The sequence below is a fragment of the Trachinotus anak genome, unplaced genomic scaffold (genome assembly GCF_046630095.1).
Source record: "Trachinotus anak isolate AG129_WGS33_773 ecotype Australia unplaced genomic scaffold, CSIRO_AGI_Tana_v1 ptg000012l, whole genome shotgun sequence".
Taxonomy (NCBI): domain Eukaryota; kingdom Metazoa; phylum Chordata; class Actinopteri; order Carangiformes; family Carangidae; genus Trachinotus; species Trachinotus anak.
Genome location: NW_027273863.1, coordinates 12,770,058 through 12,796,829, shown reverse-complemented (window position 1 = coordinate 12,796,829; position 26,772 = coordinate 12,770,058). Strand labels below are relative to the sequence as shown.

Below are 26,772 nucleotides of genomic sequence, written 5' to 3'. Positions count from 1 at the left end.
GCTGCTTACTGTTCCAGCTGCTGCCACACACAGTCAGGTGATGTCTCCTCATTTCCAGCCCACCTAATGTGACAGGCTTCCAGACTGGGGATGCTGCTGCATACTGTAAATTCAGTAGTGATGCTGAATGGTCGTGGTTATGAAAATCAAACCTAACATTTAACATTGAATCAAACATTGGGTGGGATGTAATGACCATCAGATTGGAACAGACACATGAACACACATGTCATTCCCACAGAGAAATTAACTCCCTCAGAGCCAAGGGTAATTTTGTTGATGTTGTTGTAATTGCCCACATCAGTGCATTATCTGTATCACCAGTATTCATCTACACATCATATTACACACACCTCACTGCATTTGAGCATTTACACTTTTCCTCAGTGTATCTATTCCCTTTTCCTCTTTTCCACACACCAGCAGCCTGTCAACATCAGCTAATTAACAGAAAGACATTTCTAAGCACTATATGTTTACTATATGCCCTAATGCTTCTCTGCCTATGACTACCAGCTCATCTTAAATCACTTATGTTCGAACCCTGTTTGTCGCTTTGTTGCTTCAGCTGTTGTCTGTGCTTCAACATCTGGTGCTCACACTGAATGAGAGTCGGATTTGAAATTTAACAAACATGTTTATACCCTAGGATTTTTCTTTTGTTCCTATCCGCAGCATAAAATGTGCATACATGTGAATTCTGAGAGTTAGCTAAGGCATAAACAGGACTGATAAACATCTGTAGATCGTTGTGACATTCTCTTTGCCCTCCCATCATCTACATCTTTCATCTTCATCAAGTGTTATAGGTCAAACCCTTTTTTTGCTGAGCAGAATTTTATCTTTCACAAAGTAAAAGACTTGCAGAAGGCACCACATGCCCGATAAACCCACACAAAGATTTTGCTGCCTGTACCGATGTGACTGTTAATCCCATACAATTTTCAGATCCCTTTTGTGATTTCCATACTAATAAGCCACAGTGTGTGTCTGACAAATGATTTTCTGACATCAAACGATGGATAATTAGTTTGTTTTTAGGAAGTAAACTCAACTCATTATATTCACAGAGCCACTGAATAGATTAGTGTGCATCTTGGACCGACAAGAAATGGGAATGTATTCACTATAGGCGTAGAGTGCCCTGCAATTGTTTATGTTAATTTCTCCAAAGTGGATAATCGTATAAAACATGTAATTGCTATCTACTGAATTTGCTAAATTACAAATACTGTCAGGCAAAAGGAATTAGAAGAAATTATGTTGCGTTTGGTGAAAGGCTACCATATGAAAGAGTTCCTTTAACTTAAAAAGATGAGCATTTATGACGCCACTGTTTTACTTACTGACATTGCTGTTTGTGTTTAGGCAGTATGTTAATTCTGTGGGGGAGGACCAGTAATTTGATTGTACCCGTAGCCGGTAATAGATTAATTTAAGCATTACTGCCGTACGGTTGATTTGTGGATACATTAGGGCCGTTCAGTGAATGAGCAGGGCGGACTAATAGCAGGGTAAATGCTGGACATTGGTGAAAATAACATGGTTAAGTGCAGTGCTGTAAACTATCATTTGTTAATGCCAGTGAACTAAATACTCTTAACTGTTTGAGCTATTGTGTCATAGTTAAGGGATTTTGTTGAGATTTATAATCTAAAGTCCCTAAATTAATGAGTTTGTCCATTCAGCCATTTCATTTAGAAAGATATGACATTATGGTACGTGTTATAGGCCTTTCAGTCACTGCAGCAGCCAGGATTTGCCTCCCAAAAGGCTTGTTGTTTTATATGTTTGGTAAAAATAGAACCGACGTTTGGACACATTTGCTTCATACACTCAGCTGAAGAACCTATGAAATATTAAGGGAGGAATTTATTTTTTATCAGATGGCCATAAAAAGATGAGTCCGGTTAACCAGGTCTGTACCAGTGGGAGGCAGAGGGATAAACTGTTTGCATTTTAAATTATACATTGAAATGGGCTCTAAACTCAGATTTAGAAAATAACGTGTACGTGGAGGTGCGTGCACATGTGAATGAGATTTTGAGTGTGCTCTCTTATGTGTACTGCTGCACTGTAGTATATGCTCCCCGCTGAGATTTTGAGTCCCACCCAGTAATGCTGCTGAGTGAACGGCTTGACGACACTTGTAAACAGAATGACTTCATGGAATGCAAAGCTGTAAACCCTCCGATGGATTAACCTGAATCCAATCTGTATGGAATCTCTAATGAGCAATTACGTTCACACAGACAGGGTTCAAGGCAATTAGTGTGGTAACTAGAATCAGCTTTTGGTCAAGAGCGAGGTGAGGCACCTTGATCCCTCCAAGACCAGACCTTATCCTCCTCCTGTCTCTGGAGACCCCCGCCTCTCTCTATGTAACTCGTGCAAATGAGCAGGCACAAATTGACTAGATGGAGATGGGTTTATTCCAATCATGGCTGCCAAGATTTTGACTAAACAGCTCTGAGGAAGAGGGCTGCTCTTGGGTGTCAGTGTAGAAATGATGATTTTACGTCTGTTTGCACGCTGTAATGTCTGTCTTGTGGCAGTGTGTACTGAATTTGTTTACAAGTGTTTTTCAGCGGTCCCCCCCCCCATCCGGTCTGTCGACACAGAAAATTTGTCCTCCGTTTGCAGACATCTCCACTCTGTGAACTGAGCTCACCTATCGTAGTACGGCATAAAAAGCTAGTTGATAGCGCAGTGGTTTTATCTCTTTATGAGCTCCTATAGGGAAAGGCTGTTGGGAAATTGGTTCTACCACTATCAAAGAGCAGAGACTGCTAGGGTAAGGGATAAAAGGGAAAAAAAATCTGTCTACATTTACTCTTTCTATATACTCTCATACCTCCCTCTATTCCATCAGCCCCCCTCCCCACCCCCCTCTGTTTTTTTTTTCTGGTCTGTTTCCCTCTTCCAAGTACTGAATCATCAAACCACCATTTTGTTGTCTGCTCTACTCATAACTGAGGCTGTTCCTCATATACTACTATACTACTTAATGCGTGCAATATGCATTAATATTCATTTACATATTGTAGTGCTCCCCCCTGTCTCTGAGGTGGACCACGGAACAAATGCAGTTGTCATCATTTACAGGTCTTGAGAGCTTGTAGTGATTGTAAGTAATGTTGTGTCACACTGTGATTTAAGCAGCGACTTGAAGGGCGATTGTATTCATCAAACATTATCACAAGACTTAAGCCAAAGAAAAGAAAAAGAGCAGGTTCTTCTTCTGGAAAGCTCATTGAGCACTTTGGTTGTTCTAGAACTCTCATTGCGAGCCGACATGTCTAACTGCCCCTCCCCACTGGGCTGCCCGACCCACTTCTCAGGCTCCCCGGGGATGAAGATCTACATTGACCCCTTTACCTACGAAGACCCCAACGAAGCTGTACGAGAATTCGCCAAGGAGATTGACGTCTCCACTGTCAAGATCGAGGAAGTTATTGGCGCAGGTATGGTGAATGTGTGCACTTATATATGTACATGTATGCAAGGTGAGTGTGAACGTGGATTATTTCTGAGTGCTTGTGTGCAAAAAAGTTTGGCCTGAATCTTTTCAAGGTCATAAAGCCCAGCCCTTCTGGCAGCCACATCAGATGGAAACATGTGAAGGCCCCATGTCAAGTGCACACGCGGTATATAGGCCAGCTACCCTGGGACCTGATGGCATTAGAAGGAACTCACGTCTTGAGGCCTATTCCCTGTGCTTCTCTGTTTTGGGATCCTATTAGAGTTGCTCTCTAACATGGTCTACCTCACATCATCCCTTTCCACTTACTTTACATGCAAAATAGATAGTGTAGTTTTAGGCTTTGTGTAAGAATTACCTCTTTTGTATTGTTAAAATGTGTGTTTAGATTGATGAGCAGGTAATCAGGGTCTGATTGCTTTGAAGTAAATTCTGAGCAGCTGGAGCTTAAAATAGCCTCAGCCTAATACGGCCGCGTTTGTCCAGCATGTCCTTTACCTTGGGACCGAACACATCTTTTTTACAGCAGGAAAAGCGTGCTGATACCATATGTGTATACACACACACACACACACACACACACATATATATATATATAGGCCTACAGAAGCTAAAATACCCCTGGTAATGAGACTGGGCCTGGAATAGCTCCTGTGGACTGGCCTACTCAGCAAGCTAGGTGTGAGGAAGTGACAGAGATAGGATGGCAGTAAGGATGCAGGGGGACTAACTAATTAAAGATTTCCGTTTTTGTTGATTTCACTGTGTGGTGTCTCTGCAGGACACCAAGGTGGTGATAATTAATCAAAAGACTTCCAGATATTTAGCAGATAGTGCTTGCCTGTTATTCTTTGATTGGTGACTATGAAGACACTTGGCAGGCTTTTAGGATAGATGACTACTGTGAGTCAGGGGGGCCCCACTGTTAAGAATATCTTGAAGGAGCAACATTAGATGAGTCTTGGACCACACTCAGCATGCTTGGTATAGACTAATTCAAGATCTATAATGGCTCCTTTGGTAATATTTCTGCCAAGGGACATGAAATGCAAATAAGCTTGACAAATGAAGAGATTTAGATCTAATCAAACTCTACTAACCATTTGTCTGATGACGTTTTCACTATGAAAAATAAATCAGTTCTTGACAGAGCAACTGCTGAACACCTCTGTCTATTTCCTTCCTAGGTGAGTTTGGGGAGGTGTACAAGGGCCGTTTGAAGCTTCCTGGGAAAAGGGAGATCTATGTAGCCATCAAGACCCTGAAGGCAGGCTACGTGGAGAAGCAGAGGCGGGACTTCCTGTCCGAGGCGTCAATCATGGGTCAGTTTGACCACCCAAACATTATCCGCCTGGAGGGTGTTGTCACAAAGAGCCGTCCTGTCATGATCGTCACTGAGTTTATGGAGAACGGTGCTCTTGACTCCTTCCTCAGGGTGAGTGGAAACATATATGTACTATGTCATTCAAAGTCAGAAACAGTTACATGGGGTGTTCAGAAGTCTTATTCACCAGTTCAGAGGCAACCTTGCATTATGGGACTGGGGAGCTAATTGGAAATTAATCGTTAAACAGTCTCACAAAAGGAGTTCATGCAAAGAATCCTTCCTAATACAAATTGGAATGAGCCTTCTTAATCTATCCAGTGCCAACAGAGAATATGTTTCATGACAATGGCCGCGATTTAAATCATTCTTAATTTGAAAATTTCCACACTAGCTGTCCCTATCAGCCTTTAATTTCTCTATTAATGCCTGGAACTATTAATGGACTCTTCACTCTTTCTTTTATAGTCAAGATTGAGCAGGCATACATCTTAATCAATATTCAACTCACTTTTTTCCCTCCTTCAATCTCATGGATTGGTGTTCTATTCCACTTTGATCTAGGGTGGGTTTAAAGGGGCTCTTTGAAGTTGGCTTTGCTAACCGCCACATCCGACTTGTGTTTCCATCGATCTCCCTTACCCTCTTATTTGTTACTGTGTTTCGGGGGTTCAAAGCATGCTCTTCAGAGCATTCACACAGGGATAGGGGCACCATGCATGGATGCTAGAGAGATAGAAGCCTGCATGCCTGAATGGCTCTAACACCTACAATGAGCAATAATGGGTTGAAGAATCTATTTTTGTTCATCTAATACAAGTATACTCTTCCTCTGGACATTAAGAGGATTTGAAATGCAGGAAAAGAGCTCAAGATGGCAATTTTGTAATGGAAAAGTGTAAAAGAAATTGTGCAAAAAACCCAAAAAACAAAACAACAACCTGTTATAAGTGAACTTAATTACTTGCATTGAAAAAAGATTGCTACAAGAAAATGAAAAAAGCACATCACATCAGTCCATGCTTTTCTAATTCTGGAGGAGAGTCCCACAAACTGGATTTCTGAAGACATTAAAATTACATGTTGTCTGTATAATGTGTAGAAAATAGCACAAATATGTAATTAATTGTGAACTATTATTTCCTAAGAGATAGTCAGATTCAAACAGTAGGTATTTTAAAATTTCAACATTCAAGCCTGGAATTTTTAGTCAACATTGTATCTATAATTCAGCTATGAACCAACATAATTAGTTCATTATCATTAGAAGCAGATATGTTAGCATTTGCTGAAATCTCTCTATCCCCCAGCTATTCTCATTTATGTTAATCATGCCAAAGATAATATCTAGATAACTTTTTTCATTTGTATTCCTCCCTGTCCTTCTAGCAAAATGATGGTCAGTTCACAGTGATCCAGTTGGTGGGAATGATGCGCGGGATCTCAGCAGGGATGAAATATCTCTCAGAAATTAACTACGTCCATCGTGACCTGGCTGCACGAAACATATTGGTCAACAGCAACTTGGTGTGCAAAGTATCCGACTTTGGTCTGTCCCGCTACCTACAGGATGACACTTCTGATCCCAGCTATACCAGCTCTCTGGTGAGTACTTGCAATGTTCATCTTTTATTTTGCTTGAGTGCCATGGATGCATGTGATGTACAGCATGTGAAGGAGTGCAGTCAATTTTATATTGACACCTACAGCAATCACATCCTAAACATCCTAAAAACCATCAGCTACCAGTCTAATCAGTTTTGCTTTTATATGACACTGTCTCAATCTTTTTGGAGGTCTCAGAAACCTTTCACCTTTTCAGTGCCTTTCATTTTAGATGAGCTATCTCTATCTTCTCCCTCGTCCTCTTCCTCCTCTTTCCTATACTCTGCAAGTCACGGACCGGAGGTCTGTCACATCTTCATTAGTGTGGAGACAAGCCTCCTCTGGGAAGGCTCCTCTCTCGTTGACATGCCCAGAGTGCAGAGAAACCAAAGGGCATTGCGGCCTCTCAAACTGACAGCTCCCACCCCCCCCCTTTCTCCCTCCCTCCTCTCTCTCACTCCTCATTCATTATTACTGGGGCATCATGGGAGGCTTTGGCTCCTCATTAACTCTTCCACACTACAGATCTGTAATTATTAGCAGCCGTCATTAGTTCATCTTCTGCCTCTCCTCTTCCTAATTCAAAACACACTCTTACACCCTCACAAACACACGGCGGAGGTCATTAGGACTCCCGGCATGCCTGAGTTTGTGAGTGTGTTTTTATTCAAGTGTCTGTCTGTGTGTGTGTGTGTTTGTGTGAGAGTGTGTGAGTATACAAGCAGTGATGTGCAGAGGCATGCATGTGTGTCTCTCTCTGTGTGGATGGGTGTGCGCAGGCACTTGTGTATGTGTCAGTTATCACCTCATTGACTCTGCTTTGAGACTTTGGTGTAAATTAGCCCATTTTGCTGCCGATTTATCACATGTGTTGCTGCCTGCATTTTGCAGACAATAAAGTCTTCTGCAGACAAAACTGATAAACACAGGACCATGTCTCTATATTGTTCAACTCAAAGGTTGATTTTTTTTATTCTCAAGTACATACATTTTTAGCTATACTTTTTTGCCTTGCCTACACAAAGCCACGTCCTGTATTTTTACCTGTCCTCCTTTAATTTTGGGTTGACAGCCCCGAGTGGCTCGACACAGCCTATTCTGCCAGTCTTATCTAGGAGTAGAGATTTTCATTCGTTTCATAAAACCACTTTGGGGTCCTCTGTCTTGACATGATTCATTGTATACACAGTGAATGTACAGCATTATATATGTTATGAATAAATATGAATATAATATGAATATATTATGCTATAAAAAGTGCCTATTTTAGGATTAGCTTCAGAGGTATTTCAAGACATGCAAACCTTGAGATCAAAAGCATGCAGTCAGCCTGTGCGTCAGTGCTACCCAGGTACGAAAAGAGAGTTCTAAAATAATTTGTCTTCATCTAAATATAAAAACACAACAATGTGCTTTACATCTACGTTATTTCCATCTTTGTGGTGAGGCTCAGGCGTAAACTGCTCTCTGTTAGAATTTTTATTTTAGTTCATATTCAGACACACACGTGCACAACATACGGTGTAAGCCCAGGGGAGGCTACAGATTGGCAGGAGATGGTAGCCCAGGTGTGAACAGGAAGTGTCACAGGGGCTAGAGGAGATTTGACCTCTCATTGGTTTGGCTGAGACCTAATTGCTCTCCAGGAATAGCTTGCTTTGTATGCTTGACCCCTGTGGTTCAACCTTGCTGAATGGGTCTTATTTAGCAACAAAGAGGAGCAGCACCTCTGCTGTCTGCGCCACTAAGCTTGCTAATAAAACCGGGTGGAAAAGGTGGGGAGTGGATTATAGATTGTGGTCAGCATTTTTATGTTGTTCAATGCAAACAAAGTCTCCTTGAGGACATTATCTGGACGGTCAATAGAGCAGGCGAAGTATGACATTTGACCCTCTTTGACGCTAACACACTCGGGTTTTTCTTTGATGGTGTGTTTTTTTCCACTGTTTGAGATTTTAAAACATGCATGTCAAAGCTTGGGCTGTGTTTCCCATGAGTGCTGCCTTATTATCATAAGCATCCACATGAAATCTTCAGTAAGTCAGTGTAATCAGCTAACACTTGAGCACAGTTCATAAAGACTTGTCCTTCTGATCCCCCATCCCATGAATTCTGGGGAACAAGCAAGCAATGGGGGATGTTGGGGTCCACGGGTCCCGTACAGGATCCTGTACTGTAATTAAGCTTTGCGTGGTGCCCTTCACTCCATGACCTCCTCAGCTATGACCTGACACTAACCAATCAGCAAGCAAGGCTGGCGTGGCAGGCAAGGCCGAGGGAATCAGGGAAACTAAATTGCGCTGACATGCAGTGATTTACATCACCATCGACCTCCTCCTCGAGCAAATTAATCACCTCTTTCCCTCTAATGCTTTTCTAATTTTTCCCTGCAATTCTAGGCACACCAATTACAGTGCCTGTGGTGTGATGCGGGATGTATGGTTGGGAGGACATGCTGGTAATTGTATTAACCCTGAATGTGGGTTCATTCTGGAGCAATGTTGTGGAGGTTTCAGACAGAAGGGGGCCGTCCTCCCTCTCTGTTGGCTGCTCACCAAAGTCGTGATTAATTAGCCTCACAGGACAATGCTTGTATTTGCACTGGTCTCACTAAGGTGAGGTGTGCTAATTAATTTAAAGACTTTAAAGACTGTCTGTTTCTTTGTAGCTGGGGCTTTCCTGTATTTGTATTTGCATTGCTGTCTCATTACATACACATGGTTGTATGGTGCAGGTGGTAGCCCATGAGATGTGAGCAACCCTGCTTACCTGACAAAGGAGAGGATTGATTTTTGAACACTTGGCTAACCAGAAAGACTTCCATATTACTCACTTTATTCACCAATCCATCTATCAAAGGGACCATCCATCCATGCATCCATTTATCTGTCTTTCCTCTTTCTCTAGCTGTCCACTTCTTCTTCTTCTTCTCCTTTTCAAGGCTTTTCTCGGAGCAGCACAATACAGCATACACAGTGAAGATGTGACGAATGATGAGTCAAGCTGTTCATGGCCATGATGAGTCATATGTTTTACTGTGTGTTTTGTGGTCATGGGTGAGTGAAAGTGATCTGGGCATGGTCCGTGGGGGTTAATGCGCAGTTTGTGGTCAAAATAAGAGAGCGAGTGGTCAATAGGGAGTGTGTGTGTGTGTGTGTGTGTGGATATGTTTCCAAAATCTGGCGTGCAAGTATAGCGTGTGAAGTCAATAACAGCTTAGACAAGTAGTGTTACCCTTTCTATTGAGTGTTCGTGCCCGCAGGACCATAGTGAGGAAGGCAGGTATGGGTCAAGAATTTCTGCTTGTCCTTCAGCTGACGATGCGGAAAGGTTGTCATTGCCTCACATGTCAACAGAGAATGTACTGTATGTTATAAGTGAGTGGGCATGTATGTGTGGTTAGAGGTATGTGTGTGCTGTGTTTCTGGGTATACACACACAAGCCCCCCAGGTGTCTTTCCCTTTGCGTGTGTGTGTGTTTGTTTGTTTGTGTCATTGAGGCTGAGAGGGGTTGAAAGGCGAGGTCACACAGAGCCAGTAACAAAGCTCATCCGTCAAATCCCTGTGACCTGAGTGACATTCTCTCAGCTCCGCTTCAGTGCTCACACTATGTCGACCTCGCTGTTGTTTCTGTCATTTGTCTGTTTTCTATTTGCATCCCCCCCCCCCCCCCCCCGGCTTCAGGCCCATGCACTTTTTTGGCTTGTCAATTCAACTTGTAGTGAAATATTTATGCACTGAACTTCAAGTTAAGGGGACTGAGTCTCTGAGTAAACAAGAAGTGAAATGGGAACACATCCATATGGACCATGCCAAAAGGAAACAAAGGGACTTTCTTTTAGATTGTTTTTTTCCTGCCATATCACATTTATATGCAAACATAAAATACAAATTTGCCTATAGGCTACATTAAACCTGTAACAGTATACATATCAGTATAACCCAGCTGGGGTTGTTTCCATGACTTGCCTCTGACACACAGCATGATACACACCTCAAAATGTCTCGATTACCGTGAGGCAGGTAAATTTACACAAGGATCAGATTTAGCAAAGTGTGTTTAAAGGAACATTTAAATAAGGCACCAGTTGTTTCCACAGAGGTGATAACAGAACTTGCAATTCAACTGTAAATACAGATCTCACATTCACTGGCAATTAATAGGCAGGTGCTCCAGTCTAACCCATTTTAAGATTAGGAGCAGTTTTTTTTTTTTTCTTTATTTCTTGGTATAGGTGAAGAGAAGATGCAATCCTGTGATTCTCTTTGATGCCGCACAGCAGTCATTCCCCCTCTATAATTCACAATCAACACCTAGGCTCACTGTAGGCTATTTCTGATGTTCAAAAACAACCTGTGTACACACATATTCTTTGCTGAATCCCCAAAGCAAATGTCTGGTATTTTTTGTAGTTGGAGGGTAGATATTTTGTAGTTGGAACAACACAAATTCAGTTTCAGTCAAAAGTTGACACTTGGATGTGGATTCATCCTCATGTCACTCTCATGTGGTGTGCAGTAGAGATACCCTGCCGTGTCCAACTCCCACTTTTAACTTGATTAGCACATACACATGCCAGGCACTTACTTTCATCTGTTAGAGATCATGCAGAGAAGTTCACTGCACAGATCATCACTTCCCCAACCCCCCAATAAGTATAAGTGCAGTGACCAAGCATGACACTCAGCTGGCTTTCCACCTGAGTGTCCTGCTAAACTCAAGGCGCTGCTGCAGGGAACTGGGAACTGAACCCCCTAGTCACGCTTATTTATAAACACAGAAAAATCCCAAACACCCCCCCTTACCCCCCTTGTTTGTTTTTTATCTCTTGGTTTTGTATTTGAAACCAATTAAGATATTTCCAGACTAATTTTATTCAGACTGTAGAGTTTAATTTGTTCAGTCTTGGGGTAAATGTAGCAGCGGAAAAATATCCAAGAATGGAGATGAATATGGAGGAGGTCCCAGCATGAAAGAGAGAGCCACCATCCAAAGCACTCCACCTTGATTTATACCTTCTGTCATGTTTTCCCGGAGTCAGTATAAGGTGGGCATTGATTTGCCATCTGTGGCTGTTGGACTGCATTTGCATTGGAGCAGGATTCACAATGAAGTGCCTTGTGTACAATTAAATCAGTAGAGAGAGAGATACCTTCTCTGTTGGTGAGGCTGCGTCTCAATAAAAAAAAGAAACAATTTACTGCAGAGCCACAAAAGGGAGATTTAATTTGTTGGTTAACCAAAGCAATAACTTCCAAATAAGAACATCTGCTTTAAAACCTTTTTAAAAATAAATAAAATTGCTAACATGATCATTGTTTTTTGGGGTTTTTTTAAAAATGTTTTTTTGTTGTTTTTTGTTTGTTTGTTTTTTTATATTATTCTCATTATTCTTCATTACTACCTTCCCAGCAGCTTTAACAAATGTAGCCTCAGTATTAAAGGACAAATCAGGCCTATTCAGGTTTTGCTCCAGTTTGATAAGACTGTATGTAGATGTAATCGACTGTTTTCCACAACATGTGGAGGAATCATAGGGGCAAGGTCACTTTCTAATATTAGCATGGAATAGTACAAGTAAGATGGGATACTTGGTAGGTTTAATTAAATGGTGCCAGCAAATGCCAGAGCTGTTGAGGTCTATTGGTGCAGATTCCTTGAGGGAGTTTAATTTTCTGTTTAACGAAACACAGTCAGGTGCTAATGATGTTGGGGAAAGGAGATAATTAATGGAGTAAATAATAAAAAGAAAGATGATGCTTTAAGCTATGTGAGTTACAAAGAAGTAACTCTAGTAACTAAAAATCAGCATAGGCGGCCCTGAGAGCTTTCCTGGGAGAAGCATAGACGGGGCCTATGGTCTCTATGCAAATGAAATAGATAAAGAAAAATATTGCAAACAACTTCAAGACAGCAACAAATCTACAAGGTTATGTTACTATAGCAGGTTCACCACTGTATGACATTACAGATGCACAGTATTGTGCAATATGTTTAGGCTAGAGAGGCTTTGCAACAGCCCGAAAGGGCTGCATCAGATCGATTCGAAATGAGCCCAGAAATGGCATAACAAGGCCTGTGTTTTGTGAGATACGTGTATGGATTTGAGGCATTGAGGTGGAGATGAACATTTCACACTATAATACTGACAAGCTGTTAATGTTTGCCACAAGCTGTGCATAGCTATAACAGTAAAATATGTGGGCTATACTGGTTGTCAAATTAATTTAATGGGAGCAAAATACTTTTTACTGGAATTTCACTGTTCTCACCTGGTGCTGACTTAAAACTTCTCTGTCCTGCACTAAATCTTATCTGTCAAGCAAAATTGGTATTGTTCTCCCTCCTCTATGACCATATGTCTCAGCACACTCTCTAAATAATAAGGAATAAATGAACCATTTCACTAAAGTAGCGGAATATCTGTTTCTTTCTCGCTGTATTGTCGAGGAACTGGATTTTACTTGCTCGCAGAAATTGTTTTTGAAATGGGATCAGAAGGCTACAGATAGACGGTTCCGGGCAATATGAGGCATATGTATTTTAATCTTGATGGTGATTGAATTTTTTCAGAAGGAGAGTAAGTATGAGAGGCTATCCTGGGCGTACAGTATCCTTTCCCTCCCCTCTGTTATCTTCCCACGCAGTATGGAGAGATTTTTAGAAATCTTTGTTAATCAAATCTAAAAACAAAAAGCCAGTGTGTTTGGGATCTTTAGAACATAAAATAGGACTTTGACGAATGCTCCCTTCAAGTTCAGCATTGCTTGAGTGTATATATGGTGAAAGTCTTCTTCTCTGTCAGACATTCCCATGGGTGTCCAAGAAACGAACATCTCTGTCACCGTCTACCTTTGTTTTTTTTTTCTGTTCTATTTTACTCCCCATCTCGCCGTGTCGCTCGTCCTCTCTTGGCCTCTCTCTCCGTCTCCTTCCCTCTCTTTCTCATTCTGTTTGGGCAGACATCCAGGGCAGATCGTTGCTCTCAGGATTTCATTAAAGAGATGTTGATGGAGCACTCTCCCCAGCCTAAGTAAACGTGCTCAAGTCCATTTGAGAGTGCATTGTTTGGAAATGGATTACTGAAGTTGGAGGAGTAAAGGAAGGGAGAAGGGGGAACAAGTGGGGAAAGACAGGGGGGGAGGGAGATCTACATATTTGACTTCCAGATGAAGGAGAAAGTTTATTTGTAATCTCTAAAGACCTTCTGTGAAGTGAAAACAAGACCAAACATTGGGCTCTTCTTTTCCAGTTACAGTAAGTTTATCTGGGACATTGGTGCATGTTAGTGATGACTGTTATTGTACTACAGGTTGGTATATTTGCTCTAGATTTGACTTCATTCTGCAGCGACATGTCAGTGACAGTCAAGGTACATGGAACAATGGTAAATGCAAAGCTCAAGTCGCCGCAGCGACATGATAGGCGTTTCATATCCTTGCAACATGCATCAGTGTCTACACACATACATTACTGAGCCAAAGGACCATAACAGACACCAGTAAGTACATATAACCTGGCCACATGTTTATCCTTCATCTGGCTGTCACAGGGACACACTCGTCTCACCATGACACCTCTTAACCTGACAGTCCCAGCACATCTCTGTTGCAGTCGCACTCCAGATGTACTGCTTAGCTGTCACAACCGGTCACAACCTGTCACAGGCAGTCACAACCAGGTGGAACCAGTCATGGACTGTAATCTCATATTGGTGACATAAGGTTGACAGCACACTACTGTGTCTGCTCAAGGTTGTTCTGGGAGGGAATTCTGTGTGCAAACATGGCTGGACGTGTTATCCACATGCATGATGTGGGTAATCACACAAAGAAAAAAAAAAATCTTGATGTCACCGAGCGGGGTAAATGGGGAAAAGCTATGTGGAAAATAGATAGAAAGGTATCTTTGTGGCATATTTATTTCAGGTTTTCACACCAACGCTCCTTTGTTTTTCATAATGCCAACATATATCAAGCAGAAAACAGACCCATCTAGCATCTCTGGAAAATAAGCCACTGTCACCCACTTTATTTATTATCAAGAGTGTTTTTCTCACTTGAGTATCACTTGATATCTTTACAGATTACTCTTTTCAAGGCCTGGAAGTTTTGCAGCTCCCGTGGCTGTGCTACGGTCGGGTTCATCTGCACAAATTCTGAGATAGATAACTGCCCGCGGTAATAGAAGTGTGTGAATTCTCTTTTAGTAGCTTTTTTTTCACTTCAAGGCAAACAGAAAACAGCTTGTTGCTTTTTCAGTAGCCAGCACAATATACCATATCCAGAGAGCTCTCCTCATGCTTTGAGGCTTCAAAAAGCACTCGTGCCTTTGTGTTGACATTAGGTCTGTTTTAATTCCCGTCATCACTTCTACTACTACTATGCCCCCCCCCCAACTCATTCCTCATGGTATTAACGTTCTTTCTACTGGAAAAAAAAAAAGGGCCAATACTTTTTATTATGTTTTTGCCACCTTCCCTGCATGCATGAGCTGTTCAGCACTTCATGTTATTAAAGCAGGATTTTGGCAGAGCTATCACTGGCCCACAGCAGTAATTACTACAGGTTTGCATAGCTGCCTCTGACTCACCCGCCTTGGAAATGTTATTACCAAAGTCTCTCTCATTGGAGGCGCACAGGGAGCTTCTTGTGATCCTGCGTCTTTGCTCAGGCTATTTCAGCGACACTCAGCTCATATCCCAACAGGGTCCCGGGGCGTGAGACCAGATGTACAGGGCAAACAGGGAGTAATCAAGGAATGACAAAGAGAGGCTGTAATAGCGTTTTGCTTGGAGCTGCTGTTTCTTTTTTTCATGTTGTTCTGTGTTTATTTCATTCGTTTTTCATCTTGTGTATGTTCGTCCAAACAAAATATTTGACTCGAAGCATTGCCTCTGACAGAGTGACGGATGAAGAAGAAGGGGATTGGCCATTTTATTTTCATAGGGAAGACATTTGGCTAGTGTCTGTGTAGCTCCATTGTCCTCAGACAAAAGGAAGGGCAAGAGAAAGTGTCCTGGGGTCTCAGTGTAGATGAAACAATTCAGATATGAACAAGTCTGAGATATGAGAAAAGCATTCAAGTCGCTGGGGCATAGATAGCCTTCATTCCACTATTGATCTGTTGCTCTCTGCCTTCCTTTCTTGTTTTTTCTGTTTGTCCCACCACTGCCTAATTCCTACAGTGCTTCATAACTTCTTCTCGACTGTGCTCAGTGAGAGCTGAGTGTTGCCTCTGCTTCTTACAGTGTGTCCTGACAGCAGTCTCCATTCAGGGTCAGATGTTAAATCTCTCTTCAGTGTCAGTGTCCTCTCAAAAGGTCATACTCTGAAGAGGTGCTCATTAATGGGCTCAGCCTCTCCACCTCTGCACTGCCACACAGCACTGACCTGTGGAACCTACATACTGTACACATGCACAGGAAACCACTCAAAAGAAGCTGTGTAGAACATTTTGTAGGTGAAACAGCTTATCAATTTTTGGCTATCAGAAAAAAGTAATAAGAACAGACATGGCTGTTTCAGTATGGTGTTCGCAGCGGTAGGTTCTCAGGCTTTACCTTCCTCAAGCAGGTTATGTTTTCACCCGTGTCTGTTTGTTTGTCAGCAGGATTACACAGAAAGTACAAATCCGATTTGCACTGAACTTGGTGGAGGGATGGGGCGTGGGCCAAGGAGTTCTTCTTATTACATTTTGGGCCAGATCCAGATCATTTACTATGAATTAGAATTTTTTTTCTTGGAAAAATGTTCCTTGACATTGGCCTTGGCAGAGGTCTGCACTCTCTGGAAGCCCTTCTCGTTACATTGAATAAGAGGATTTAATTTACATTAAATCCACCTTGGGGTGCCACCCTTAAGAAGGGATAGCCAATTCTCTGATTCAGTCTCATAAAATGCACTAACAACTTAATCAATTTGGAACTCTGATTAATTCACTTGTGTAACTGTGTGTGTGTGTGTGCGTGTACTTGTACTTGCTACATAGTAAGGACCAAAAAAAGTATTTTACGAACAGAGTGAGGACATTTTAGGAAAGTGAGGACATTTTGGCCGGTCCTCACTTTTTGAGACACCTTAAAATCACATTTTGAGGGTTAAGACTTGGTTTTAGAGTTATGGTTAGAATTAGGTTTAGGTTAAGGTCGGGGTTAGGGTTAGGCACTCAGTTGTGATGGTTAAGGTTAGGCTACGGGGCTAGGGAATGCATTATGTCAATGAGTGTCCTCACAAAGATAGAAGTACAAGTGTGTGTGTGTGTGTGTGTGTGTGTGTGTGTGTGGAAACAAAAGGGCCAAACACTACAATAGCAGTCAGTAGAGCACATATCTCTGCATGTCTGTCATCCATATTATTATCTGGATCTGCACCAAACTGTACACACTCTCAACAGCATAAATATGGCTGAGCTTTTACATCAAGAACCATAAATTATTTCCTGAGACATTGACATAAATGCCGAGTGGTCGTTGCAGGCCCCACAGCAGCACTGAGGATAAGAGAGTGAGATAAAGGAGCGCTGGGGTTTTGTTGACCTGGTGATGTCATGGGTCATAGGCCACACAGTGACCAATGATAGCTGGTTGTTTTGATGGAGTTCAGTTTAAGTCACACAATGAACAAATTCCTCTGTGGAGTCCCAGGAGGCCCTGCAGCTGTTTATGATTATTCTTGTCCAGCATTTCAAACATCAGTCTGCAGTATGGAAACACCCAGAACAGCCATTTTCTATATCTCGTTCTCCTCACCTCTCACTTATTTCTCTCTCTCTCTCTATTTTTTTTTCTCCATCTCCCTGCCCCTCTCTCTTTCCGACTCGTCCCTCCCTTTCTCGCTCTCAGAAAGCCAGCAGGGAACAGGGTGGTCTGTGTAGGTTGCTCTCTAGGTTTGGATTTGTTTCCAACAGCAGCTTATCTGCAAATGCTCAGGTTCAGCTAATTGGCATTATTAAACTGTTGGCAAGCTCAACCCAGATATAAGGGGTGGTGCTGTGGGGGGTGTGGGGGCACAAACAGGGATTTATGCGTGTCTGTCTGTTTGTGTGAGTGGGTGTGCACGTACAATCATCTATGTCTGTGCCTGTGCATATGTTCCCAAGTGTGTGAGTGAGTGTGTGTGTGTGGAATTTTAAACAAGCAGCTGTCAATTTCAATCAACAGGGCGCGTGGCGTGCCTGAGGCCCAGGTAGCCCAATTACAGGCAGACACGCTCGACGTACGAGCAGAAGCCCAGGCCTATCTTCCTTTATTCAAACAGGGCTGTGGGAGAGGAGACGCTAAATGTAATGTTGGTCGATGTGTGAAGGGCGAACACTGTTGGGAGCTGCTGCTGAGACAGAGGCAGAATCTGGTGAATGTTTTGGCTGCTGGAGGATTGATACACTGGGTGGATAAGGGGCTAAAGAGTTAGATGGATGGAGGAAGACAGTCGAAGCAAGCACAGTGTTGCCGAGGGTAACGGCCGACTTGGAAGAAAACTGTTTTAGATCTCAGGAATTTCTCTCTTTTCACCATCTTTTTTTCTCTCTTCAGGGTGGGAAGATCCCAGTGAGGTGGACAGCACCAGAGGCCATCGCTTACAGAAAGTTCACCTCGGCCAGTGATGTGTGGAGCTACGGCATTGTCATGTGGGAAGTGATGTCATTTGGAGAGAGGCCTTACTGGGACATGTCCAACCAAGATGTAAGTGTTTGATTGTAAGAATCAAAAGCATTAAAGGCCTTTGCTCTCTAAATGTGACATATTTCCATTTGAAACACAGTGTTGGGGTAGAACATCAAACAGCAAGTGACCAATCATTCATGAAGAGAAAAGGAGTTTTATTTGATAGGCCAGGCAGAAAGGTGTAACTGTACGCACTAATGTGGCATGGCATCACCACTGATGGAGTAGCAGTTTTCTAGGAGGTTCAAGTGCCTATTTCATAAGATCATAAAAAGGAACATTTAAGTTGGGCTTTATCACTTTTCTTGGCTTCGATGTAATAAAAAAAAACCCAAGTTTGAATCTGAATAAACTGCCTCATTAATAGAACGGCCATTTCCGTACAGATGCGGTTGTACTTCCTTTTCACCCCATAGATACACAATCAAGGATAACGCTTAAGAACGGAAGCTGTAATAAATCACAGATTTTTTTTTATCAGTTCCCATCTCATAGCATCATCACTGATGTCCTTGACTCTGACTTTGAAAGCAGACTTATTATAGGCAGCCTCACACCAGCCCCTTTCCTTCCTGGTCGGCTTTTGAGAGCAATGAATGATTGCTGAGAGCTCTGCTTTGTTCCCCATGTCCGTTTGGATAAGGTCCACACACACAGACTCCCATAAACACACAGGCATGAACACAAACACACACAACCATTGGATATAGTCCCATAGTATGAGGTCTCTCTCCCTAAGCTGTCTTAGTGAGACAACTAGCCAGCCACCAGGCCTCTATGGACCCCACTCCACAAGGAGCGTCCAACCCAGCAGATGTTGCCTCAGTGGGCCAGCAGCAAACACTGCCTGGTGGGACTAATGCAGGGAAGAGGACTGGCACCATTCAGCATGTGCGGCTGCTCAGTCCACACACACACACACACACACACACACACACAACCACTTCTCTATATGCACCATTTGTCAAGATTTTGCTGAGTTGCAATCAACTCTGGAGTGGAGTTGCCAACCTACAGAGCAGCCTCTAATTTTTAATGATTGTATCTTTTATACTTGATTTCACACCAGATTCTTATCTCACAACTATGCATTTTTTAAGAAATATTACATCTATGGACAGTATGAAGTTATATATATATATATATATATATATATATATATATATATATATATATTTGTTTAAGAGTTTGGTCCATCAATGTGCAATGTAGCAATCTCTACTCTTTGTATTGTCTATGAGGGGGCTTCCTGACTGCAGAATAAGCATGTTTTACTTTGATATAATATACTTATTTTTACTTCATCTTTGACCCATTAATTACAAGCCATGCATTATAGCTAACAAACAAAATGCGAAGATCATTGAATTATTTGTGCTCCACAAAAGTCTCCAAATCTTCCTCCAGTTCTGTCTGAACTCAAATGAACTCTGGTTCTAACTCTCACTCTGACTGCCCTGAAACTCTTTGTGGTAGCTCCTGTCTAACAAGGCCTGGACAGCCTGTGCAGCCTTCAAGAGATGTGTCAGAAAGCTGTACCTCACAGTGTTAATTATATGCAATCTGCCCATTCCCCAGTGACTTCTTCATGTATTGACACTACCTCTGCTCCCCTTTCCTTCTCTTTCCTCACTCTGTCCTCCAGGAGTGACACGTGATTGGCTAGAGTTGAGAGGAAGGGCACATCAGCCTGAATGCTAACTGCCAGTTGAGTGACCAGAGAGAGTGTCTGTATGGGGTGGGGGTGGGGATGTTGTTGAGGCAGGGGTGAGCATGTCAGGATTACAGAGTCAATATGCTTAATGTCATCAGTCACTGGAAACTCCGTCAAATTAGTGTTTCGTTTTTAATGAAGTATATTATTGACGACCAGCCAGCTTGTAGAAAAACCCTGTTAGTGACATCAATTGATTGTACTTACTATATGACTTGAGTGTAGTATTATCATATCAGTTATGGAATAGATAACACCTCCACCCCTTCCCACCCTTGCTCCCTTAGGTGATTAATGCCATCGAGCAGGACTACCGTCTGCCACCACCCATGGACTGCCCCAGCGCCCTGCACCAGTTAATGCTGGACTGTTGGCAGAAAGACCGCAATGTACGACCCCGCTTCAACGACATCGTCAGCACCCTGGACAAGATGATCCGTAATCCCACCAGTCTCAAAGCTGTAGCCAACATCCCTGCAGTGTGAGTTAAAACACTTTTTCAACACTTTTCACATAACACACGCATTCACCCTGAAGTGGACAAGTACAAATATACTTTTCATCTGTTTATGTACACGGTATTTACACTTGCTGTCAGCACCCAGCACGTACATGCTTTCTTTTTTATACTCCCATAAAATAAACATGAATTTGTTACTGTTGATTGCATTAAACCTGAGCCTTTCCTCACCAAGATTTATTCCACCCCTCATATTGGCTTTAGAAAGTTCACTTTTCCCACATTTCATGGTAATACATAAATTATTCTTACCCCATCATGAAATAGCAAATTTTTAGAGAAATTAAAACATACAGAAACATCTAATTTACATACATATTCAGAATGTTTATTCATTTTTTTTGTACAAGCACCATTGGTCTTGATGGTTTTGCAAACCTTGTTTTGGACAATTTTCTTTCACAGTTTCTCATAGATCCTCTCAAACTCAGCTAGACTGGATGTGGACTGTCTGTGAACTGCAAGCTTTAGGTTTCTCCACAGATTTTCCAATTCAATTTCCAGGCTTTGGCTAGGCCACAGAGGGTCACTCAGAGACTTGTCCTGAAGCCACTTGTCTTGGCTGTGTGTTTGGGTTGCTGCCATGTTGTAAAGTGAACTTTTGTCCCCATGTGAGTTTGAGTTTGTGCAATGAAGCATCTTTTTCTTCAAGCAGCTAGCTTGAAGCTAGCTAGTTGCAGCACTTGGCAGTCAGGCCAAGGAGTGAAGGTTTTCTCCTGTGAAACAAGAGAATCTATGCTCTTTGTAAACTTTTTATAATAGACAGATATTGATTGATAGATTGGGTCATAATACTTTCCAGGGCAAATATTCATACAGTACACACACACGCACATTTTCCCCTTCTTCATCTTGCATCTTCTCACACACCCCCTTGCAAAAACTCTCACCACAGTTGCTCTCGTTCTCTTTAAATCCCCCTTGCTTAATATTGCATCAAAGCGCTACACTATATCTCCTCTTACCCCCGCTTCCTTCTCTCTCTCTCTCTCTCTCTCTCCCTCCCCTCCAGGCCTTCTCAGCCACTGTTGGACAGATCCATACCTGACTTCAACACCTTCAGCTCAGTAGAGGACTGGCTTACTGCCATCAAGATGAGCCAGTACAGAGACAACTTCCTCAACTCAGGCTTTACCTCCCTGCAGCTGGTGGCTCAAATGACCTCAGAGTGAGTTCACCTGCTCGTGTGCAAGAGAAGAAGAGTTCCATACCCATACGGCACTTGATGGGCACACTTGTATAAAATGACTCAACGTCAAGTGCATGTATTTTTGGCTTGAATGCGCCCAGTGACTGAAGTATTTGAATGATTGCATCAAAGTAAAGTCTGTATGGGTAAGGCATAAAAATATGACTCATTAGAACAGAAAATAACATAGTCATTTTGCTAAGAATGTTTCCATCTGTGCTTTTCAAGTATTATGACATAATTATCAAGCATTTTCCAAACTATGGACATGGATGTAAATCCTATATATACACTTTTTAAGAGGCATATTTATTCACTGCTGTTTATGTGCAGAACTTCAAAGGTTGGGCCATGATGGCAATTCTCGTAGCATGTGTAGTATCAATAGACATAAATATTGTACTGTATTTGTTTTAATTAACAATTCTGCTTGGTCTACAAATTTATGCGAAACTATACAATCCTTCCAACATTTTTTATTAAAAATGTATGCTTGAGGCTTGGTGGCATTTATGCAGTCTCTTTGCAATACAAAACAACATTACAAGATTACTAAGTCTTCTCTCCAGTGATAGAATACATTTTGTAAATTTGTGTTTACATTGATTCTAGCTTTCCATCCTGAACTTGTTTTCATATACAGTGATGTTAAGACTGTAAATGCACCAGGAAATGCAGTTTTTGACAGTATAATAGCTTCATACTCAGATGAGCTATTCCATTTTCAATGTGATGGAAATCCTTTCATCTATTGCTTCAAAATATGTTCTTGGTTTTCAATTTCCTTTCACTCTGCCTCTTTCTCTCTAGGGACTTGCTGAGAATAGGAGTGACCCTGGCAGGCCACCAGAAGAAGATCCTCAGTAATATCCAGTCCATGAGGGTGCAGATGAGCCAGTCACCCATCACTATGGCATGACTACAGGGGGCGCTGTGCCACGGAACGGGCAGCATTCGCAGGACCAACAACAATTGCAGCCCTCGAATGACCCCCGATCCATCGGAACGCGCCAGAGTGGAGACTATTGTCTTAATCTAATCCACAAACCATGACAACAGGAGACCAGGGTCTACACTACCACTTGGTTAATAGCTATCACACTTCATGCAATCCACGTCAGGAGTTCAGGGTCTAGACTTGATACTGTTCCTTTACTGATCTACAAAAAGAGGACAGACATCATTATGCTGTGGGTATGAACAGCCATTCATGTCATTGTGAACCAAAATAACTCCAACAATCAGATGTTGACACAGGGAATCTCTCACAAGTTCCGACTGTATGGTAAAATGAGTGATATTGTACTTCTATATTGTCTGGACTAGAAAATTGTAAACAGAAGTGTGAGACACTTAGAAACAACGTGTGACCTGTGATTATATCCATACTGTCATCAATGTGTGCAATGAAGATGCCTTGACGTGGCCAGAAATAAGTCTCAGAAGAAAAAGCAATTACCAGTAGGAAAAATTAGAGGATGAAGAATACAGGGATGTACAGTGGAGCACCATTTTCAACTTTCACATCATCTTTCGCTTGTTTGAAGATTTTGACAAAATGTATCGTAAATGAACTGGTGAAAATTCAGAGCTTAGTTATATTTTTGTCTTCTGCCATCTGTTTGTTTGTTTGTTTGTTTTATCACTATAGCAAGATGCCGTCCACTCGTATTTTAACTTTAACACTACCTGTGGAGTCCTGGGTGGAAGGCCTTGCCAAAGGACTTCTTAGCCAGCCCCACCCAGATTCAGAGAATATAAATATGTTTATCTCTTGCTAAATATGATTATATCTTTCATAATAAACCTTCATATTGAAGGTGATATGTATGAATATGTATGTACAGAACTCTCTGCTTGCATTTTTGGCAAAGACATGTTTGTTGACTAGATGATAGACACATGCGATGTGTAGATTCCAACAGTGCCCTGGTTTCTTTCGGAGGACTGAACAACAGACACTGGCTTATTCCAGGGGCACAGGGACAATCCTGACTGAATCTTAGGAAAATGTAAAAGGAATCATGAATTGGTATTTTAGATCTATATGAAAATTGCTGTAGGAGTTAAAATAATTGACAAAATATCCATATATTGGAGATCATGTTAAATGTGGGTGTACACATGCTGTCTCTTGCTGGTGAGCACTTACTTGTACAGATATGATTTATGTTATATTTTCTTTTTGATCTGTTGTTGTTTTGTGTTGGGAGTGCTCAGCGCCATCCAGAGGGGAAGGGAAATCCACGCCTTGGCCGGCCCAAATCCATGGTAAGTAGCTGATGACACAGTAAAAACACTACTTAACATCAAATTACTCTATATCTGGCAGATTTTATTTCAGGCAAATCCATTTAGTCTTTCTCATGGGTGCCGCAAATATCTTGGCCAAGACCAGATTTGCTGCAGGTTTGAGATGCATGGGAGAGTAGCTAATCAAGGCACTGGAAATCGGAGTGAATCAGCATCACTTCTCTACACAGTGGAAATGAACATCTGGGCTGAGGTTTGCCAACAGACGCCTGATGCCATTCCGATGAATATGCAGACTTAAACTGCCCACACAAGCACGCTGTTCACAGTGTAGCACAGCCTCTCATAGGCTGCTGAAGCTAAATTGCTGAGTAAATCTATGCACTCTCACTATATGCACATGTGTAAGCAGGTTGAGCCCAAACTGCCACAGTGCTACAGAGTATCACACATGTGTGAAACTCTGGGCCTAATCCGGGCATTGTGCTTTATGACTGCAGTGCAATTGGACTGCATTCTTCCTTCTGGGCTCTTTCTTCTTATCTCTGGCTTTGGGAAAGGAAAGAAGTGTTACATTTTAAAAAAAAAAAACATGTTATGTCAAGTGTTGATGGAATAATATTAGCTAGCCTGGCCTTTAAAATCAAGAGCAAACTGACCTGAATGTTGCTGTGACAACATTCAGACGTGGCTGTATGTCAAAGGAGGTCTCTCAGGAAGTCTCCTAGCTCTCAGACAATTATCATGAGCTATTGTAGTATCAATCTTTGCACTAGCTGTGACCCTGCTGAAATCCTTTTTGGCCCTATTTTAAGAGATAGATGAGTGACGACAGTTCTAACCACCTTGCATCCAAAATTAGAAATTGATGGCAGGCCCATTAGCAGATTATTAAGTATACTCACCACCCTCAAGTCATCCTCCCCCTCCTCTGTCTGTCCTGCCCTCTCTCCTGGTTACTCCAGCTGGCTGGCAGATCTCCAGCTCATTTATCCTGGGTGTAACCAAGCTGTCCTGGGCCAGGGCAGGGCTGGGCTGGGCTGGGCCGGGCCAGGGCCGGCCTGAGAAATGGTTGGCTCCATGCTTCAGTGGGCCCAGGCAGGGGTGCAAACATCTGCTGGGACCCCCATCTGACAGGCATCAGCCACAGTGAGGGAGACTGATGGGACCATCAAAAAATAAACACACACACCAAGGAACCCTTAATTATGTTATTCTCGTGTCTGGTTTCCAGCCTGATGCTTACTGAAGAGAAAGTAGGCTGAGGCCCAGCAGAGTGTGTGCATATGTGAAAAAGAGAGGGGGATGAGTCAGTACAGGAGGGTGGGGTTGCAGGGCAGTAGCAGCATGTAGAAGAGATGGTTAGATGAAAGAAAGTTAGTTCATTCAAGTGAATCAGCCACTTTCGTCTTGCAGTGTGGTGTATATGGCAACATCTCATTCATTATATAAATGTTAATTTCTTTAGCTTGGTAATGGAAAATACTGCAATCAAGCATCTGGATTTGCTCATGAACAAAATCAATTGCCTTTTCTTTTCAATTCTCCAAGTCATTGATTTACCAAGTATTCCTAAATATAATCACATGCTCCTTGAGATTGGCATAAATCCCTTTCACTGAAGCCAGTGATTCAATTTGAATGCATTAGTCCTCTATTCGGCTCAGTCCTATGTATTTGCTTTTCAACCCAAGTGCCTGTGAATGAGATGATAGAATGTATTCATTATGCAACAGTGTAATTCTTTCTTTTCCATTTGCTCTGTTTGTCTTTCTAAATATCTGACTGTAATGACACTCCCAGTGTGATGAATGGAGAGGCGGTTCGCCATACCTCTCTGAATGCTGTTTCATATGGAAGTCATTTATCACACACTGATACAAAACACAGGAACAGAGCTTGTTAAATGTTTCATGGTGCTGTAACTGTCTGAGGAGTGACCAACGATCCTCTTAGTGGCTGAATTCGTGCCTGTCATTTATAGGTCAGACCAGTGGAAGCCGTGTTCACCTGACATGACTCCCTGCAAAACTAAACTTATTAAACTACTCCATTCTCTTTTTTTGCTTCTGTTACAGACTGCAGACTTAGAGATTTACACGCACATAAAACAGCATACACACAGCACTTCATGTTCACACACACACACACACACACACACACACACACACACACACACACACATACACACACACACACACACACACACACACAGTGAACACCTAGAAGAACTGCAGTCGGCAGCCAATGTGGGGGAAGACCGGGGGAAATGGGACCTTTCCAGGATACCAGTCATAACCTCCCTCTATGGTACACAATGGATGGTGTAGCTGAATATGCGTGTGCACGTGTCATAGTTTGTTTATTTGTGTGTGTGTGTGTGAGAGAGACTGATTTAATGTGTGTGTATAGCGGGCACATTTGTGTACAGACATTTATGTGTGCACAGGTACATTGTTTAAGAATTTTTTTTTTGTTTGTTTTTTTTGTTTTTTCTTTGTTTCTGTATAGCTACCACTTGTAAATTGTGACAAGTACGTGTCAAGAGTTTGTAAGCTGTAACTTTCTGAGAACTATTGTACTAAAATGCACTCAATAAAGGCCTTGGAAAACAAGTCAGTCACTTTATGGTGTGTGACTCGGGTGATAATTCTGTTTTCATTAATGGTGAGTCAAGAAAGCAGAGAGGAAGGGTTATTATCCAATAACACTACTGTCAGCGCTGTGCATGAATGTGACGTCTAATGCCTGGTTTTATAATGACGAAGGAAATAAACAGCTTTTTCTCACTGCCGGTCTGTCTGGCAGCACGTGTTAAAAGCCATCAGCCACTAATAAATGAGCCGTCACTGGGATTACACACAACCCCAAAAATTGGCTCTCGAAAAAAAGTGACAATATTTTGACAAACTAGTTGAAATTATCCTCCAATCTAAACTCACAGTCTTCAACACGCAGTTAGACATACACACATACAGTACAAACACACACAAGCAGTTACAGTAGTCTCTTAAATTCTA

The 26,772-nt window shown here is 42.1% G+C and overlaps 1 protein-coding gene across 2 annotated transcripts in view; it reads left to right on the top strand.

Annotated features, from left to right (window-relative positions):
* LOC139629056 (ephrin type-B receptor 1-B) overlaps nucleotides 1-26,367 on the top strand; it is a 152,292-nt gene extending 125,925 nt beyond the window's left edge. The window contains exons 10-17 of one of the 2 annotated variants that reach the window (XM_071491404.1): nucleotides 3,276-3,464; nucleotides 4,669-4,916; nucleotides 6,195-6,410; nucleotides 17,945-18,094; nucleotides 20,078-20,271; nucleotides 21,323-21,478; nucleotides 22,310-23,770; nucleotides 25,831-26,367. In XM_071491404.1, the coding sequence (XP_071347505.1) occupies nucleotides 3,276-3,464; nucleotides 4,669-4,916; nucleotides 6,195-6,410; nucleotides 17,945-18,094; nucleotides 20,078-20,271; nucleotides 21,323-21,478; nucleotides 22,310-22,418 (1,262 nt within the window). In that variant the 3' untranslated portion in view covers nucleotides 22,419-23,770; nucleotides 25,831-26,367. Of the gene's footprint in view, nucleotides 1-3,275; nucleotides 3,465-4,668; nucleotides 4,917-6,194; nucleotides 6,411-17,944; nucleotides 18,095-20,077; nucleotides 20,272-21,322; nucleotides 21,479-22,309; nucleotides 23,771-25,830 lie in introns of those variants that run through there. The other variant, XM_071491405.1, reaches the window with a different exon arrangement.
* Nucleotides 26,368-26,772: the final 405 nt, after the last annotated feature.